General features: G+C 42.3%; 1 protein-coding gene across 2 annotated transcripts in view; it reads left to right on the top strand.

Annotated features, from left to right (window-relative positions):
• LOC121540386 (cAMP-dependent protein kinase catalytic subunit beta) overlaps positions 1-20,625 on the top strand; it is a 42,103-nt gene that overhangs the window by 1,002 nt on the left and 20,476 nt on the right. The window contains exons 2-6 of one of the 2 annotated variants that reach the window (XM_041849225.1): positions 3,568-3,576; positions 4,182-4,243; positions 5,023-5,151; positions 15,477-15,575; positions 18,962-19,044. In XM_041849225.1, the coding sequence (XP_041705159.1) occupies positions 3,568-3,576; positions 4,182-4,243; positions 5,023-5,151; positions 15,477-15,575; positions 18,962-19,044 (382 nt within the window). The remainder of the gene's footprint in view (positions 1-3,567; positions 3,577-4,181; positions 4,244-5,022; positions 5,152-15,476; positions 15,576-18,961; positions 19,045-20,625) is intronic. The other variant, XM_041849226.1, reaches the window with a different exon arrangement.

Genomic DNA, 20,625 nt, shown 5'->3' with positions numbered 1-20,625 from the left:
CAAGCGAGCTGGCACTCGCAAAACGCTTTCAAGCGATCTTCAGTTTTCTATGAATTTGTGTGCGCGAATACACAACACTTTACGGTATCGCGTGTTTTCTCAGGGAAACTGAGTCGCATGCACAGATAGACGATAGCTACAAATAATTCCAAACAAACAGTTTGAAGCACACGTATTCAATATTCCATAATCAAAATGATACCAAATAGTTTATTTAATTTTCGCGCCTTTGATATCACGGGTAGCGTGAGGCTGCAGTAGCCTAATGGTGGTGCTGTTTAGCAAATGTTAAATTGTTAAAGCAAGATGTGTTGACAGTCATGACATACAAACACAGTACACATACACACACACACAGACAGCTTCACAGCAAGATCTAAGTGAGCTTGAGGTGACCCTTGTATTTTAGTTTCTCTATGCACACTATCAGGACTATACACACTCGCGTACACTGACACTCCAACACACAAGCATTTTGTTACACAAATCAAATCAAATTGTATTTGTCACATGCGCCGCATACAACAGGTACAACCTTACAGTGAAATGCGTACTTACAAGCCCTTAACCAACAATGCAGTTTTAAGAAAAATAAGTGTTAAGAAAGTATTTACAAAAATGAACTGAAGTAATAAATAAATACAAAATAACAAATAAATAATTAAAGAGCAAAAATAAAATAACAGTAACGAGGCTATATCCTGCGGGTACCAGTACAGAGTCAATGTGCGGCGGCACAGGTTAGTAGAGGTAATTGAAGTAATATGTATATGGAGGTAGAGTTAAAGTGACTACGCATAGATAATAAACAGAGTAGCAGCAGCGTAAAAATGTGTGTGGGGGTGGTTGTCAATGCAAATAGTCCGGGTAGCCATTTGATTAGCTGTTCAGGAGTCTTATGGCTTGGGGGTAGAAGCTCTTAAGAAGCCTTTTGGATCAGACTTGGCGTGCGGTAGCAGAGAGAACAGTCTATGACTAGGGTGGTTGGAGTTTTTGGCCAGTTTTAGGGCCTTCCTCTGACACCACCTGCTATAGAGGTCCTGGATGGCAGGAAGCTTGGCCCCAGTGATGTACTGGGCCGTACGCACTACCCTCTGTAGTGCCTTGTGGTCGGAGGCCGAGCAGTTGCCATACCAGGCGGTGATGCAACCAGTCAGGATGCTCTCAATGGTGCAGCTGTATAACTTTTTGAGGATCTGAGGAATCATGCCAAATCTTGAGTGGGAATACGCGTTGTCGTGCCCTCTTCACGACTGTCTTGGTGTATTTGAACAATGATAGTTCGTTGGAGATGTGGACACCAAGGAACTTGAAGCTCTCAACTTGCTCCACTACAGCCCAGTCGGTGAGAATGGGGGCTTGCTCGGCCCCCCATTTTTCCTGTAGTCCACGATCATCTCCTTTGTCTTGATCACGTTGAGGGAGAGGTTGTTATCCTGGCACCACACGGCCAGGTCTCTGACCTCCCTATAGGCTGTCTCATCATTGTCGTTTATCAGGCCTACCACTGTTGTGTCGTCGGCAAACTTAATGATGGTGTTGGAGTCGTGCCTGGCCATGCAATCATGAGTGAATAGGGAGTACAGGAAAGGAATGGAGCACACACCACTGAGGGGCCCCCGTGTTGAGGATCAGCGTGGCAGATGTGTTGTTACCTACCCTTACCACCTGGGGGCGGCACATCAGGAAGTCCAGGATCCAGTTGCAGAGGGAGGTGTTTAGTCCCAGGGTTCTTAGCTTAGTGATGAGCTTTGGGTTTCTGCGATAATGGTGTTGATGTGAGCCACTTCATGGCTACAGATGTGAGTGCTATGGGTCGGTAGTCATTTAGGCAGGTTATTTTGGTGTTCTTGGGCACAGGGTCTATTGTGGTCTGCTTGAAACATGTTGGTATTACAGACTCGGTCAGGAAGAGGTTGAAAATATCAGTGAAGACACTTTTCAGTTGGTTAGCGCATGCTCTGAGTACACGTCCTGGTAATCCGTCTGGCCCTGCGGCCTTGTGAATGTTGACCTGTTTAAAGGTCTTACTCATGTCGGCTACGGAGAGCGTGATCACACCAGCAACAACATCTGCTAAATATGTGTATGCGACCAATAACATTTTGATTTGACACACATAACATGCACGCACATTTATACTGACTACGCGCACACACTCACATACAATCATCATTTACGCTGCTGTCTAGTCACCTTTCCCCCATACGCAGTGCATTCGGAAAGTATTTACACCCCTTCCCTTTTCCCACATTTTCTTACGTTACAGCCGTATTCTAAAATTGATGAGGAAAATGTTTTATTTAATCTATCTACACAAAATACCCCATAATGACAAAGCGAAAACAGGTTTTTATAAATGTTTAATTCATTTGATTGGACATGATTTGGAAAGGCACACACCTGTCTATATAAGGTCCCACAGTTGACAGTTCATGTCAGAGCAAAAAACAAGCCGTGAGGTCAAAGGAATTGTCCATAGAGCTCCGAGAGAGGATTGTGTCTAGGCACAGATCTGGGGAAGGGTACTACCAAAAAATGTCTGCAGCATTGAAGGTCCCCAAGAACACAGTGGCCTCCATCATTCTTAAATGGAAGAAGTTTGGAACCACCAAGACTCTACCTAGAGCTGGCCGCCTGGCCAAACTGAGCAATCGGGGGAGAAGGGCCTTGGTCAGGGAGGTGACAGCGCTCCAGTTCCTCTGTGGAGATGGGAGAACCTTCCAGAAGAACAAACTGCAGAGAAGAATGGGATATACTCCCCAAATACAGGTGTGCCAAGCTTGTAGCTTATGGTAGAGAAATGAACATTCAATACTCTGGCAACAGCTCTGGTGGACATTCCTGCAGTCAGCATTCCAATTTCACGCTCCCTCAACAATGTGTGGCGTTGTGTGACAAAACTGCACATTTTAGAGTCTCCTTTTATTGTCCCTAGCACAAGGTGAACCTGTGTAATGATCATGCTGTTTAATCAGTTTCTTGATATCCCACACCTGTCAGGTGGATGGATTATCTTGGCAAAGGAGAAATGCTCACTAACAGGGATGTAAACAAATTTTAGCAAAACATTTGAGAGAAGAAAGCTTTTTGTATGTATGGAACATTTCTGGGATCTTTTATTTCAGCTCATGAAACATGGGACCAACACTTTACATGTTGCATTTATATTTTTGTTCAGTATAGATTAGAACAAAATACTATCTAGACATATTGGCCAGGAGTTGGGCTCAAATCCAGTCGAGTTGGGGAATAAACATACGTTTTATTAATTAATTGAGTTGTTGGTTTGCAATGTGAAGATTGTGGACTTTATTTCTTAAATGGAACTGAGATTCACTCCAACTCCAATGGTTTCAGGCTAGGCCATTTGAGTTGGTCTATTTGAAATCGCACAGTCAATAGTGTGTCTTATGTTATTTTCTTCAGTAATTTTGTTGTTACATCTAATCCACATGAGTATCTAATGTTCTTGTTTTTACATAAACCTTTCTTCCCTCTCTTTATCCTCTTCATAATTTCCATCCATGTGGGTGAATGTTCCTGAAAACCCTTGGCGAACTATAGAGACTTTTGGTATATGCATTCTCTTCCATGAGCTGTCCTAAGTCACAGAGAGTGCAGACACTGCCTACAGCCTAAATATCACCCTACAAATAAGCTAGGCCTACAACCTGGCTGCCGCTAAAACAGTAACAAATGTTGCAAATGGTTAGCATTTCTGTGGCTATTATTCAATAGTAACATCATGACTCGGATCATCATGACTCGTGGATTTGGCAAATAACATTGTCATTCCTCTGTGACTATAGACCGCACATGTCTGCTGTGGTTCCCACCAATCACTTTCTTTCTATGCCTGCACAATAGTGTTAACCCTCTGAAAGGGATGCACAACAGTCTCTCTTAGAATTTGCCATCTATGCAGCCTGTGAGAGCTCTCTGCATCTTTGTCGTAAATTGCTTGCCTACTAAGTGTTTGGTTTGAGTTTGTAGCTAATAAAGGTTGTTTTCTTTCTTTATTGTTAAGTACAGTACCACTGCCTGGTACTTGGCTTTGGCCTGACTTTTGCTATCGATTTATTTGGGTAGTGTAATACCCAGCAATAAAAAGACTAAGTCTATAGGCCTGTCTAACCTGTGTTCATATGGGCTAATTGTTTTCTTTTTCCACCTTTCAGTGAAAGAGTTCTTAGCCAAAGCCGAAGAAGATTTTTTACGAAAATGGGAGTGTCCACCACAGGTAAGAGAAAGCACAAAATTATTGTTTCCCACTCTAATTGTGTGAGTTGTTCTTTCATTTCCTGAATGTTCAGGGCTGTGAATATAGGACTACCACTATCAGAATATATGCAAAATGGACAGTAAACCACTACCTTATGCATCCTCTGATGTCGATCTGTTGTGGACCAAGAGGCTGATTTGCTCAATCTGGAGTGTGAAACGTGTGCACTGATGTTATGCCTTCTAATAAAAGTATTAGTCCAAAACATCTGTATCATTGATAAAGTTACCATGGTCGAATGATAGGTTAAATAGCCTATGTTTTGATAGGGAAAATGGAATTGAAAATAAAGCCAACGAAAATAAGGTAAGGCACATTATAGAGCAACACACTTATTTTTTATTGAACCTTTATTTAACTAGGCAAGACAGTTAAGAACAAATTCTTATTTACAATGACTGCCTACCCCGGCCAAAGCTGGGCCAATTGTGCGCTGTCCTATGGGACTCCCAATCACAGCCGGATTGTGATACAGCCTGGAATTGAACCAGGGTCTCTAGCACTGAGACGCAGTGCCTTAGACCACTGCGCCACTAGACAACCTACAATGTGCCTTTTTAATTAAAGGCATTTTCCCTGACGTTCATGGAGATTGCATTCACGGTAAACACTGTGCATGCTGGCTCGAGCAAATTACCTTTAAACGTCCATTATAGTGCGCTGCCCTGTATTGAATCCTGGCCTTATGGTCGGCTCACTGTTTGCTGTCACATTTCACGGTGTGTTTTACTCCTCAGAGCACAACTGGCCTGGATGACTTTGACAGGCTGAAGACTCTGGGCACTGGCTCTTTCGGTAGAGTTATGTTGGTGAAACATAAAGGAACAGAACAGTTCTACGCCATGAAGATCCTGGACAAACAGAAAGTAGGTACCATGCATTGGGGCACAAAAATTAAAATGAGCGTTTCTTATTGGATAAGTCCACATAGTCCCTCCCTGTTTCAGTCAGCTTTCTTCCTTTTAGTGCCTAATGAACATGACCCTGGTTTGTTTTGAAAGGAAACTAAACAAAACTTAGGCCAGTTAGATCACCTAGTACAGTGAAGTTCTGTGGTTTCTTGATCCATTAGTAGACAATGGCTGACTTTATCTAGTGATTGTGCTCAAAATGTTGCGTGGGTTTCCACTAGTTCAAAAGTAAATGCAAAGACCGTACAGTATGAAGATATGCAGAAACTGCTTCTCCAATAGAAATCTCCGATCACACTTGTAGGCGACGTTAGCTAGCATAGCTAATGCGCACAAACACGTCATCGAGTCTAACGGTTCTTGCGCCGAAATGTGCATGTGCAGGCTGTCAAATGAAAGCCTCTCCTTTGATAGTTGTTTTTGATAAGCATGAAAACATCAGTTTTTCACAAGGTTGTAGTAATGATAGGTTCAGCTACTTAAGATGTTGGCTCGATTCTAGGTTTAGCCTTTAGAATTCGAGTAAATTAACAACTAAGGGCACATTTTTAACAACTAAGGACAAGGCTTTTTTATTTATTTTTGTCTGCCATTTTTTGAAGTGAAACTGCAAAAAACGGTTATGAGACATACAGTACCTTGTTATTGCGCTGGAATATTTGTCTAGATCAGTGGTTCCCAAACTATGGGTGCCCATAGAAATAGACGTGGCGCGCGCACGCAGGGGGCCGCGGGATGTTCCTCAAAGCTGGAAGGGGGGCCTGACTGAAAAAGTTTGGATACCTCTGAACTAGATCATACACACATAGGATGGTCAGTGCATTGAGCTACTGCTGCTTCAGACGTCACGTGGATTTGACAGTACATTGTAGTTCCGAGGACGCACAGTGAATGTTATTTTTATTTTTCAAGCTAATTTTCTCAAGGGCTATGGGTTTATGGGTTGCGTTTTAAATGAAAAGGCATTTTACTATCATAGTGTATTTATCCCTGCGGTCAGCTCTGACAACTGTGCTATTTTCCCCACTTTAAATAGCGATTAGCCTACAGGCGTGCACCAGTTCTATTATGGCAATCATCAGACTTTTCTTTCATTGTTGCTGTTAGCAGGCTACTTTTAGCCAAAAACACAGGATAATAGTGCACAGTTGTTTTCAGGGTGCTGTCTGCTGTTGTGGTATTTTATGTAGTTCTGATTGGTCAAGAGTTTATACAGTGCATTTGGAAAGTATTCAGACCACTTGACTTTTTCCACATTTTGTTACGTTACAGCTTTATTCTAAAATGGATTAAAAAATATACATAATCCTCATCAATCTACACACAATACCCCATAATGACAAAGCAAAACAGGTAAAAAAACGGAAATATCAAATGTACATAAGTATTCAGACCCTTTACTCAGTACTTTGTTGAAGCACCTCGGGTCTTCTTGGGTATGACGCTACAAGCTTGGCACACCTGTATTTGGGGAGTTTCTCCCATTTTTCTTCTATGCAGATCCTCTCAAGCTCTGTCAGGTTGGATGGGGAGCATCGCTGCAAAACTATTTTCAAGTCTCTCCAGAGATGTTCGATCTGGTTCAAGTCCGGGCTCTGGCTGGGCCGCTCAAGGACATTCAGAGACTTGTCACGAAGCCACTCCTGCGTTTTCTTGGCTGTGTGCTTGGGGTCGTTGCTCTGGTTGAACCTTCACCTCAGTCTGAGGTCCTGAGTACTCTGGAGCAGGTTTTCATCAAGGATCTCTGTACATTAATCTTTCCCTCGAGCCTGACTAGTTTCCCAGTCCATGCCGCAGAAAAACATCCCCACAGCATGATGCTGCCACAACCATGCTTCACTGTAGGGATGGTGCCTGGTTTAATCCAGATGTGACACTTGGCATTCAGGCCAAAGAGTTCAATCTTGGTTTCATCAGACCAGAGAATCTTGTTTCTCATGGTCTGAGAGGCCCTTCTCCCCTGATTGCTCAGTTTGGCTGGGCAGCCAGCTCTAGGAAGAGTCTTGGTGTTTCAAAACTTATTAAATTTAAGAATTATGGAGGACACTGTTCTTGGGGATCTTCAATGCTGCAGAAATCTTTTGGTACCCTTCCACAGATCTGTGCCTTGACACAATCCTGTCTCGGAGCTCTACAGACAATTCCTTCGACCTCATGGCTTTAAAAAAAAATGTCAACATACAATCTACTTGCAGTGAAGCCGCTCAACATTTACATTAGATTCAGTCATCTAACAGACTCCCATCCAGAGCGACACACAGAAGCAACCAGGGTCAATGGCCTGCTCAAGGGCACGTCGACAGATCTCCCACGGTCAAAAACGGGGACCCAAACCAGCGACCTATCAGCCACCGGCCCACGCTCTGAACCTCCAGGCCACCAGCCCACGATCCTCCCCACAGTTCCCAGAGAGCTGCCCCTCAACCATTCTCTTTTGTTGCCTCTGATTAATGCCCTCCTTGCCTGGTCTGTGAGTTTTGGTGGGCGGCCCTCTCTTCGCAAGTTTGTTGTGGTGCCATATGCTTATCATTTTTTAATAATGGATTTAATGGTGCTCTGTGGGATGTTCAAAGTGTCAGATATTTTTTTTAGAACCCAACCCTGATCTGTACTTCTCCACAACTTTGTCCCTGACCTGTTTGAAGAGCTCCTTGGTCTTCATGGTGCCGCTTGCTTGGTGGTGCCCCTTACTTAGTGGTGTTGCAGACTCAGGGGCCTTTCAGAACAGGTGTGTGTGTATGTACAGTGGGGAGAACAAGTATTTGGTACAGTGGGGAGAACAAGTATTTGATACACTGCTGATTTTGCAGGTTTTCCTACTTACAAAGCATGTAGAGGTCTGTCATTTTTATCATAGGTACACTTCAACTGTGAGAGACAGAATCTAAAACAAAAATCCAGAAAATCACATTGTATGATTTGTAAGTAATTAATTTGCATTTTATTGCATGACATAAGTATTTGATACATCAGAAAAGCAGAACTTAATATTTGGTACAGAAACCTTTGTTTGCAATTACAGAAATCATACGTTTCCTGTAGGTCTTGACCAGGTTTGCACACACTGCAGCAGGGATTTTGGCCCACTCCTCCATACAGACCTTCTCCAGATCCTTCAGGTTTCGGGGCTGTCGCTGGGCAATACGGACTTTCAGCTCCCTCCAAAGATGTTCTGTTGGGTTCAGGTCTGGAGACTGGCTAGGCCACTCCAGGACCTTGAGATGCTTCTTACGGAGCCACTCCTTTGTTGCCCTGGCTGTGTGTTTCGGGTCGTTGTCATGCTGGAAGACCCAGCCACGACCCATCTTCAATGCTCTTACTGAGGGAAGGAGGTTGTTGGCCAAGATCTCGCGATACATGGCCCCATCCATCCTCCCCTCAATACGGTGCAGTCGTCCTGTCCCCTTTGCAGAAAAGCATCCCCAAAGAATGATGTTTCCACCTCCATGCTTCACGGTTGGGATGGTGTTCTTGGGGTTGTACTCATCCTTCTTCTTCCTCCAAACACGGCAAGTGGAGTTTATACCAAAAAGCTTTATTTTTGTCTCATCAGACCACATGACCTTCTCCCATTCCTCCTCTGGATCATCCAGATGGTCATTGGCAAACTTCAGACGGGCCTGGAAATGCGCTGGCTTGAGCAGGGGGACCTTGCGTGTGCTGCAGGATTTTAATCCATGACGGCTTAGTGTGTTACTAATGGTTTTCTTTGAGACTGTGGTCCCAGCTCTCTTCAGGTCATTGACCAGGTCCTGCCGTGTAGTTCTGGGCTGATCCCTCACCTTCCTCATGATCATTGATGCCCCACGAGGTGAGACCTTGCATGGAGCCCCAGACCGAGGGTGATTGACCTGTCATCTTGAACTTCTTCCATTTTCTAATAATTGCGCCAACAGTTGTTGCCTTTCACCAAGCTGCTTGCCTATTGTCCTGTAGCCCATCCCAGCCTTGTGCAGGTCTACAATTTTATCCCTGATGTCCTTACACAGCTCTCTGGTCTTGGCCATTGTGGAGAGGTTGGAGTCTGTTTTGATTGAGTGTGTGAACAGGTGTCTTTTTATACAGGTAACGAGTTCAAACAGGTGCAGTTAATACAGGTAATGAGTGGAGAACAGGAGGGTTTCTTAAAGATAAACTAACAGGTCTGTGAGAGCCGGAATTCTTACTGGTTGGTAGGTGATCAAATACTTATGTCATGCAATAAAATGCAAATGAATTACTTAAAAATCATACAATGTGATATTCAGGATTTAGATTCCGTCTCTCACAGTTGAAGTGTACCTATGATAAAAATTACAGACCTCTACATGCTTTGTAAGTAGGAAAACCTGCAAAATCGGCAGTGTATAACATTTACATTTACGTCATTTAGCAGACGCTCTTATCCAGAGCGATATCCAGTGTATCAAATACTTGTTCTCCCCACTGTGTGTGTGTGTGTGTATGTATGTATATATATATATATATATATATATATATATACATACATACATACATACATACATACATACAGTGGGGGGGAAAAGTATTTAGTCAGCCACCAATTGTGCAAGTTCTCCCACTTAAAAAGATGAGAGAGGCCTGTAATTTTCATCATAGGTACACGTCAATTATGACAGACAAATTGAGGGGAAAAAATCCAGAAAATCACATTGTAGGATTTTTAATGATTTTATTTCCAAATTATGGTGTAAAGTAAGTATTTGGTCACCTACAAACAAGCAAGATTTCTGGCTCTCACAAACCTGTAACTTCTTCTTTAAGAGGCTCCTCTGTCCTCCACTCGTTACCTGTATTAATGGCACCTGTTTGAACTTGTTATCAGTATAAAAGACACCTGTCCACAACCTCAAACAGTCACACTCCAAACTCCACTATGGCCAAGACCAAAGAGCTGTCAAAGGACACCAGAAACAAAATTGTAGACCTGCACCAGGCTGGGAAGACTGAATCTGCAATAGGTAAGCAGCTTGGTTTGAAGAAATCAACTGTGGGAGCAATTATTAGGAAATGGAAGACATACAAGACCACTGATAATCTCCCTCGATCTGGGGCTCCACGCAAGATCTCACCCCGTGGGGTCAAAATGATCACAAGAACGGTGAGCAAAAATCCCAGAACCACACGGGGGGACTAAGTGAATGACCTGCAGAGAGCTGGGACCAAAGTAACAAAGCCTACCATCAGTAACACACTACGCCGCCAGGGACTCAAATCCTGCAGTGCCAGACGTGTCCCCCTGCTTAAGCCAGTATATGTCCAGGCCCGCCTGAAGTTTGCTAGAGTGCATTTGGATGATCCAGAAGAGGATTGGGAGAATGTCAGATGAAACCAAAATATAACTTTTTGGTAAAAACTCAACTCGTCGTGTTTGGAGGACAAAGAATGCTGAGTTGCATCCAAAGAACACCATACCTACTGTGAAGCATGGGGGTGGAAACATCATGCTTTGTGGCTGTTTTTCTGCAAAGGGACCACGACGACTGATCCGTGTAAAGGAAAGAATGAATGGGGCCATGTATCGTGAGATTTTGAGTGAAAACCTCCTTCCATCAGCAAGGGCATTGAAGATGAAACGTGGCTGGGTCTTTCAGCATGACAATGATCCCAAACACACCGCCCGGTCAACGAAGGAGTGGCTTCGTAAGAAGCATTTCAAGGTCCTGGAGTGGCCTAGCCAGTCTCCAGATCTCAACCCCATAGAAAATCTTTGGAGGGAGTTGAAAGTCTGTGTTGCCCAGCGACAGCCCCAAAACATCACTGCTCTAGAGGAGATCTGCATGGAGGAATGGGCCAAAATACCAGCAACAGTGTGTGAAAACCTTGTGAAGACTTACAGAAAACGTTTGACCAGTGTCATTGCCAACAAAGGGTATATAACAAAGTATTGAGAAACTTTTGTTATTGACCAAATACTTATTTTCCACCATAATTTGCAAATACATTCATTTAAAATCCTACAAAGGGATTTTCTGGATTTTTTTCTCTGATTTTGACTGTCATAGTTGACATGTACCTATGATGAAAATTACAGGCCTCTCATCTTTTTAAGTGGGAGAACTTGCACAATTGGTGGCTGACTAAATACTTTTTTCCCCCACTGTATATATTTAGATCACGTGACACTTAGATTGCACACAGGTGGAATTTATTTAACTAATTATGTGACTTCTGAAGGTAATTGGTTGCACCACATCTTATTTAGGGACTTCATTGCAAAGGAGGTGAATACATATGCACGCACCACTTTTCCGTTATTTATTTTTTAGAATTTATTGAAACGTTATTTTTTTCATTTCACTTCACCAATTTGGACTATTTTGTGTATGTCCATTACATAAAATCTAAATAAAAATCCATTTAAATTACAGGTTGTAATGCAACAAAATAGGAAAAACGCCAAGGGGGATGAATACTTTTGCAAGGAACTGTAGGTCTTGCTCGTAGTCGGCGTTCCAATTCATCCCAAAGGTGTTCGATTGGGTTGAGGTCAGGGCTCTCTGCAGGCCAGTCAAGTTATTCCACACCGATCTCGACAAACCATTTCTGTATGGGCCTCGCTTTGTGCACAGGGGCATTGTCATGCTGAAAAAGGAAAGGGCCTTCCACAAACTGTTGTTACAAAGTTGGAAGCACAGAATCGTCTAGAATGTCATTGTATTCTGTAGCGTTAAGATTTCCCTTCTCTGGAACTAAGTGGCCTAGCCCAAGTGTAGCGATGGAAGCCTGTACAAAATACAAATATTCCAAAACATGCATACTGTTTGCAACAAGGCACTAAAGTAATACTTGAGTTTTCAGGATAGAAAAGAAACGGAATGGAGCACAGGCAAAATCCTAGATGAAAACCTGGTATTTTCACTTTGTCTTTATGTGGTATTGTATATAAATGCAACAATTTAAATGATTTTACTGAGTTACAGTTCATAAAAGGAAATAAATCAATTGAAATGAATTCATTTCATTTCATCAGCTGTCCGGGTGGCTGGTCTCAGATGATCCCGCAGGTGAAAAATATGGATGTGGCGGTTCTGGGCAGGCGTGGTTACACGTGGTCTGCGGTTGTGAGGCCAGTTGGACGTACTACCAAATTCTCTAAAATGACTTTGGAGGCAGCTTATGGTAGAGATGAACATTAAATTATTTGGCAACAGCTCTGGTGGACATTCCTGCAGTCAGCATGCCAATTACACTCTCCCTCAACTTGAGACATCAGTAACATTGTGTTGTGTGACAAAACCGCACATTTTAGTGGCCTTTTATTGTCCCCAGAACAAGGTGCATCTGTGTAATGATCATGCTGTTTAATCAATTTATTGATATGCCACACCTGTCAGGTGGATGGATTATCTTGGCAAAGGAGAAATGCTCACTAACAGGGATGTAAACAAATTAGTGCACAAAATGTGTGTATATGGAACATTTCTGGGATCTTTTATTTCACCAACACTCATGTTGCGTTTTATATTTTTGTTCAGAATAGATGGGTGAGAAATAAAATAAAGGCCTACAAATGGAATGTTTTTGCAGGACATTACATTTACTGTTAGATCAATTGCATGGCTATCTAGCAAAAATATAATATTTATAGTTAGCAATCATATGTTTTGAGTTCCCACTTTCTCAGGTGGTACCCTAAATGATGTAGCATATAGCCTAGGCCAATATGCACAGAAAACATGCAGGCAAATTAATCGAAAAAAAAAAAAAATCTGATTTATTCTGGATTCTATTTTGACATGTTGCACATCAAAATGTCCATCACGCATTCCCTGAACATGTTAGATGAAATACATAACTTATTTCATGTCTTACTTGGCACTGGAAAAAGTCAGTGTAGAGCCCTCCCACTTAGCTACTTTGCTTAGAAGCAATGTTCCCTCAAAACATTTTCGTCACTGAACATATTTCAGGTCTGCGGAGCGCAAACATGAATGTGACAATTCTGTGCAACTTCCAGCGTGTGCTGAGGCTGTACCCACTTTGTTACAGTTTCAGACAGTGGTCAATTTGATCATAATGTAGGCCTACCAGAGTGGCCTACCATGAAAAACAATGGAGAAATTGCATCCCATAATATTTTAACATGGAAATAGCTGTCCTATCATTCAGCCTACAGTAGCAGCCATTCCATGAGACTTTTGGAGAAAAAAAACATGCGAGGCTTAATAATAATAATAATATGCCATTTAGCAGACGCTTTTATCCAAAGCGACTTACAGTCATGCGTGCATACATCTTTATGTATGGGTGGTCCCGGGGATCGAACCCACTACCTTGGCGTTACAAGCGCCGTGCTCTACCAGCTGAGCTACAGAGGACCACATTAACCTGTTTATCCACTTGTCCTTCAGACAAGGAGGTGACTGAAAATGTTTTGTCTGATGCAAGAGACAACTTTACAAAATAAAATGCATTATTAGTCCCATACTATTATTACAGAGAATCAGACACACTGCTTATTGGCTACTTAGCTTATTCAAGCCTGTCTCAAAATACAACACTCTCCTTTTAAGACCAAAAAAAGCTATTTATCTGACTCGCTTTTCAAAGATGTACACGTTTTTTGCTCTTGTAGGAAGCAATCACTCCCCCATGACTACAAACTATCTATAACTCACTAACTAGCAAAGGATACAGTGGGAAGAAGTACCTTATTTTCCGCACTATAAGGCGCACCGGATTATAAGGCGCACCTTCAATGAATGGCCTATTTTAGAACTGTTTTCATATATAGGGCGCACCGGATTATAAGGCGCATAGAATAGAAGATACTGCAGTCAAACGTTTGACTGGGGTTGCGTTATGCATCCACTAGATGGAGCTGTGCTAAAGGGAATGTCAACAAAACAGTCAGATAAAGTCAAACTTTATTAAGCGTTCTGACAACAATTTTGGGGTCTTTATACACACACAAGTGGTGTGGGACTGTGAGTAAGCACAGTACCTGTGTTTACTGACTACGGTAGCCGTAATGCTGCAAGCGGTGCGGCTTTGTAGTTTACCAGTCGTACTGAAACATTTCATTATTATTAAATTGTTTTTATTGGTTTTTCATACTGAAACATTTTGACAGAGCGCCTTGAGCGCCGTGTACAACCTGTATGGATCAACCAATTAACCAATTGATCCATATATAAGGTGCTCCAGATTATAAGGCGCACTGTAGTTTTTTGAGAAAATTCAAGGCTTTTAAGTGCGCCTTATAGTGCGGAAAATACGGTAGTATTTGATACACTGCTGATTTTGCAGATTTTCCTACTTACAAAGCATGTAGAGGTCTGTCATTTTTATCATAGGTACACTTCAACTGTGAGAGACATAATCTAAAACAAAAATCCAGAAAATCACATTGTATGATTTTAAGTAATTAATGTGTATTTTATTGCATGACGTAAGTATTTGATACATCAGAAAAGCAGAACTTAATATTTGGTACAGAAACCTTTGTTTGCAATTACAGAGATCATACGTTTCCTGTAGGTCTTGACCAGGTTTGCACACACTGCAGCAGGGATTTTGGCCCACTCCTCCATACAGACCTTCTCCAGATCCTTCAGGTTTCGGGGCTGTCGCTGGGCAATACGGACTTTCTGCTCCCTCCAAAGATTTTCATATTGGGTTCAGGTCTGGAGACTGTTTTTAGATTCCGTCTCGCACAGTGGAAGTGTACCTATGATAAAAAATTACAGACCTCTACATGCTTTGTAAGTAGGAAAACCTGCAAAATCGGCAGTGTATCAAATACTTGTTCTCCCCACTGTATGATCAAATGTTGATGAAAAAAAAGTATTAAAAGGACAACAATATACTTTGTATTTCAAAAACAAAAATGAATCTAATTAATACAATGCAGTTCTAAAGAATATAGTAATTACTTTTTAAAAAAGTATTACACTCCTTTTTAATACTTTTTAATACTAAAATGTAAATGTAAATGTAATACAAACCAGATGTAACCAAATGCTGAATATAGAGAGACTGCATGCTAACCTATAGGCCCTAAATGAAAAATGTATGCACTCACTAACTGTAAGTCGCTCTGGATAAGAGCGTCTGCTAAATGACTAAAATGTATATGACTCCAATGCATTTATAAACTATCCCATGTCCAGTCTAGTAGAAAATTCTGTTCGGGCCAGTAGATTTTTGGCCAACTGGCCCGACCGGGCCAGTGAGGGGAAAAAAAAGTTTGTGTTGGACCCTGCTTTTCTCTGTACTATTGTGCCCCCCTCCTCATCGGTATGCCTTCCTCTTTTCCTCTCTCATTGCTCTAACAGGTGGTGAAGCTGAAGCAGATAGAACACACTCTAAACGAAAAGAGAATACTGCAGGCGGTGTCTTTCCCCTTTCTCGTCAGACTGGAGTATTCCTTCAAGGTACTTCAGCAGCTGTAGGATGTTCTGAAATGGGCACCGTACAATTGGTGAAAATGAGCGGTTTCCTTGCCAATATGTTGGAACAGTCTTTGTGAATTTTGACGAAGGGTATCATAGCAACTTCAACCTGAGGTACAGTGCCTTCAGAAAGTATTCATACCCCTTGATTTATTCCACATTTTGTTGTGTTACAGCCTGAATTCAAAATGGATTAAATAGATATTTGTTATACACAATACATTATAATGACAAAGCGAAAACATGTTTTTAGAATTTTTTGCAAATGTAATACAAAAATATCTAATTTACGTAAGTATTCACACCCCTGAGTCAATACGTGTTAGAAGCAAGCACCTTTAGCAGCAATTACAGCTGAGTCTTTCTGGGTAAGTCTCTTAAGAGCTTTGCACACCTGGATTGTACAATATTTGTACGTCATTAAACAAATTCTTCAAGCTCTTTCAAGTTGGTTGTTGGATCATTGCTAGACAGCCATTTTCAAATCTTGCCATAGATTTCCAAGAAGACTTAAGTCAAAACTGGTAACTAGGCCACTCAGAAACATTCACTGTCATCTTGGTAAGCAACTCCATTGTATATTTGCCCTTGAGTTTTACTTTATTGTCCTGCTGAAAGGTGAATTTGTCTCCCAGTGAATGTTGGAAAGCGGACTGAACCAGGTTTTCCTCTAGGATTTTGCCTGTGCTTAGCTCTATTCCGTTTCTTTTGATATAAAAAAAAAAACTCTCTAGTTCTTGCCGATGACGAGCATACCCATAACATTATGCAGCCACCACCATGCTTGAAAATACACTGAACAAAAATATAAACGCAACATGTGAAATGTTGGTTTCATGAGCTGAAAGAAAAGATCCCACAAATTGTCCATACGCGTAAAAAGCGTATTTCTCTGTTAGTGAGCATTTATCTTTTGGCAAGATAATCCATCCACCTGACAGGTGTGGCATATCAAGAAGCAAATCTAGTTTTGAGGCAGCACACATGTGGCATGCTGACTGCTGGAATGTCCACAACGCTGTTGCCAGATAATTGAATGTTAATTTCTCTACTATAAGCCGCCTCCAACATCATTTTAGAGAATTTGGCAGTACGTCCAGCCTCACAACCGGATGTACTGCAGCAGCCCAGGACCAGACACCCGGACAGCTGATGAAATTGGGTTTGCACAACCGAAGAATTTCTGCACAAACGTGCTTGTCATCCTCACCAGGGTCTTCACCTGACTGCAGTTAGACGTCGTAACCGATTTCAGTGGGCAAATGCTCATCTTCGATGGCCACTGGCACACTGGAGAAGTGTGCTCTTCGCGGATGAATCTCTGTTTCAACTGTACCGGGCAGATGGCAGACAGCGTGTATGGCATCGTGTGGGTGAGCAGTTTGCTGATGTCAGAGTTGTGACCCAGGGTGGCGGTGGGGTTATGGTATGGGCAGGCATAAACTACGGACAACAAACACAATTGCATTTTATCGATGGCTATTTCAATGCACAGAGATACTGTGACGAGATCCTGAGGCCCATTGTCGCGCTGTTATCCGCCGTCATCACCTCATGTTTCAGCATGATAATGCACGGCCCCATGTCGCAAGGATCTGTATACAATTACTTGAAGCTGAAAATGTCCCAGTTCTTTCATGGCCTGCATACTCACCAGACATGACACCCATTGAGCATGTTTGGGATGCTCTGGATCAACGTGTACAACAGTGTGTTCCAGTTCCTGCCAATATCCAGAAGAGTGGGACAACATTCCACAGGCCACAATCAACAGTGTTATCAACTCTATGTGAAGGAGATTTGTCATGCTGCATGAGGCAAATTTTGGTCACACCAGATAGATACTGACTGGTTTTCTGATCCATGTCCCTACCTTTTTTTTAAGGCATCTATGACCAACAGATGCATATCTGTATTCCCAGTCATGTGAAATCCATAAATTAGGGTGTAATTATATTTTATTTCAATTGACTAATTTTCTTATGAACTATAACTTAACCATGTATGGAGAATGGTACTCAGTAACGTGTTGTTGGATTTGCCCCAAACAAATTCAGGAGATGGAAGTTCATTTCTTTGCCACATTTTTAGCAGTTTTACTTTAGTGCCTTATTGCAAACAGGATGCATGTTTTGGAATACTTTTGTGTTTTTATATGTAGTTTGTCAACACCCCTTCAAATTAGTGGATTCGGCTATTTCAGCCACACCCGTTGCTGACAGGTGTATAAAATCGAGCACACAGCCATGCAATCTCCATAGACAAACATTGGCAGTAGAATGGCCTTAATGAAGAGCTCAATGACTTTCAACGTGGCACCGTCATAGGGTGCCACCTTTCCAAAATATCAGTTTATCAATTTTCTGCCCTGCTAGAGCTGCCCTGCTAGTGCTGTTATTGTGATGTGGAAATGTCTAGAAGCAACAATGGCTCAGCCGCGAAGTGGTAGACCACACAAGCTCACTAACGGGACCGCAGAGTGCTGAAGTGCGTAAAAATCGTCTGTCCTCGGTTGCAACACTCACTACCGAGTTCCAGTGGAAAGCCTTCCCAGAAGAGTGGAGGCTGGGGACCAGCAAAGGAGGGACCAACTCCATATGAATGCCCATGATTTTGGACTGAGATGTTAGTATTGTGGAGTAACTACAATGTTGATCCATCCTCAGTGTTCTCCTATCACAGCCATTGCCCTAATGGTGAATCCCTGAGCGGTTCCCTTCCTCTCCGGTAACAGAGTTAGGAAGGACACCTGTATCTTTCTAGTGACTGGGTGTATTGACACACCATCCAAATTGTAATTAATAACTTCACCATGCTCAAAGGGATATTCAATGTCTTCTTTTCTTTTTTTTTATCCAACTACAAATGTGTGCCCTATGCGAGGCATTGGAAAACCTCCCTGGTCATTGTGGTAGAGTCTGTGTTTGAAATTCACTGCTCGACTGAGGGACCTTACAGATAATTGTATGTGTGGTTTAAAGAGATGTGGTAGTCATTCAAAAATCATGTTAAATGCTATTATTGCACACAATGAGTCTGTGCAACTTATGTGAGTTGTTCAGCACATTTTTACTCCTGAACTTATTTAGGCTTGCCATAACAAATGGGTTGAATACTTATTTACTCAAGACATTTCAGCTTTTCATTTTTAATTTATCTGTAAAAATTTCTGAAAACATAATTCCACTTTGACATTGTGGTATTGTGTGTGTGTGTGTGTGTAGGCCAGTGACACAAAATCTAAATTTAATCCATTTTAAATTCAGGCTGTAACACAACAAAAGGAGGACAGTCTAGGGATGTGAACACTTTCCGAAGGCACTTTTAATGTTATCCATCTGTGTGTTCTAACTTTATTTGAACCATAGGACAACACCAACCTCTACATGGTGATGGAGTACGTTCCAGGGGGAGAAATGTTCTCGCATCTGAGACGCATCGGGAGGTTCAGGTAAATCGAAAAAGCTGTGACACTGTGATCATAACATAGTATGTCTATATACAGTGAGGGGAAAAAGTATTTGATCCCCTGCTGATTTTGTACGTTTGCCCACTGACAAAGAAATGATCAGTCTATAATTTAAATGGTAGGATTATTTTAACAGTGAGAGACAGAATAACAACAAAATCCAGAAAAACGCATGTCAAAAATGTTATAAATTGATTTGCATTTTAATGAGGGAAATAAGTATTTGACCCCCTCTCAATCAGAAAGATTTCTGGCTCCCAGGTGTCTTTTATACAGGTAATGAGCTGAGATTAGGAGCACACTCTTAAAGGGAGTGCTCCTGATCTCAGTTTGCTTCTGTGGACAGGTGTCTTTTATACAGGTAACAATCAATCAATCAGATTCCAAACTCTCCACCATGGCCAAGACCAAAGAGCTCTGCAAGGATGTCAGGGACAAGATTGTAGACCTACACAAGGCTGGAATGGGCTACAAGACCATCGCCAAGCAGCTTGGTGAGAAGGTGACAACAGTTGGTGCGATTATTCGCAAATGGAAGAAACACAAAAGAACTGTCAATCTCCCTCGGCCTGGGGCTCCATGCAAGATCTCACCTCGTGGAGTTGCAATGATCATGAGAACGGTGAGGAATCAGCCCAGAACTACACGGGAGGATCTTGTCAATGATCTCAAGGCAGCTGGGACCATAGTCACCAAGAAAACAATTGGTAACACACTACGCCGTGAAGGACTGAAATCCTGCAGCGCCCGCAAGGTCCCCCTGCTCAAGAAAGCACATATACAGGCCCGTCTGAAGTTTGCCAATGGACATCTGAATGATTCAGAGGAGCACTGGGTGAAAGTGTTGTGGTCAGATGAGACCAAAATCGAGCTCTTTGGCATCAACTCAACTCGCCGTGTTTGGAGGAGGAGGAATGCTGCCTATGACTCCAAGAACACCATCCCCACCGTCAAACATGGAGGTGGAAACACTATGCTTTGGGGGTCTTTTTCTGCTAAGGGGACAGGACAACCTCACCGCATCAAAGGGACGATGGACGGCACCATGTACTGTCAAATCTTGGGTGAGAACCTCCCTCCTTCCCTCATCAGGGCATTGCAAATGGGTCGTGGATGGGTATTCCAGCATGACAATGACCCAAAACACACGGCCAAGGCAACAAAGGAGTGGCTCAAGAAGAAGCACATTAAGGTCCTGGAGTGGCCAAGCCAGTCTCCAGACCTTAATCCCATAGAAAATCTGTGGAGGGAGCTGAAGGTTCGAGTTGCCAAACGTCAGGCTCGAAACCTTAATGACTTGGAGAAGATCTACAAAGAGGAGTGGGACAAAATCCCTCCTGAGATGTGTGCAAACCTGGTGGCCAACTACAAGAAATGTCTGTCCTCTGTGATTGCCAACAAGGGTTTTGCCACCAAGCACTAAGTCATGTTTTGCAGAGGGGTCAAATACTTATTTCCCTCACTGTACTTGAGGTCCAAAATAATGGGTGCAATCTATGTATGATAAGGTATTGTGCAGTGTTGTCATTGGTTTCATTTTGTTCACCTGTTTGAGATCACGTC

This window comes from Coregonus clupeaformis, chromosome 26 (assembly GCF_020615455.1).
Source record: "Coregonus clupeaformis isolate EN_2021a chromosome 26, ASM2061545v1, whole genome shotgun sequence".
Taxonomy (NCBI): domain Eukaryota; kingdom Metazoa; phylum Chordata; class Actinopteri; order Salmoniformes; family Salmonidae; genus Coregonus; species Coregonus clupeaformis.
This window is presented reverse-complemented; position numbering and strand designations above follow the sequence as displayed.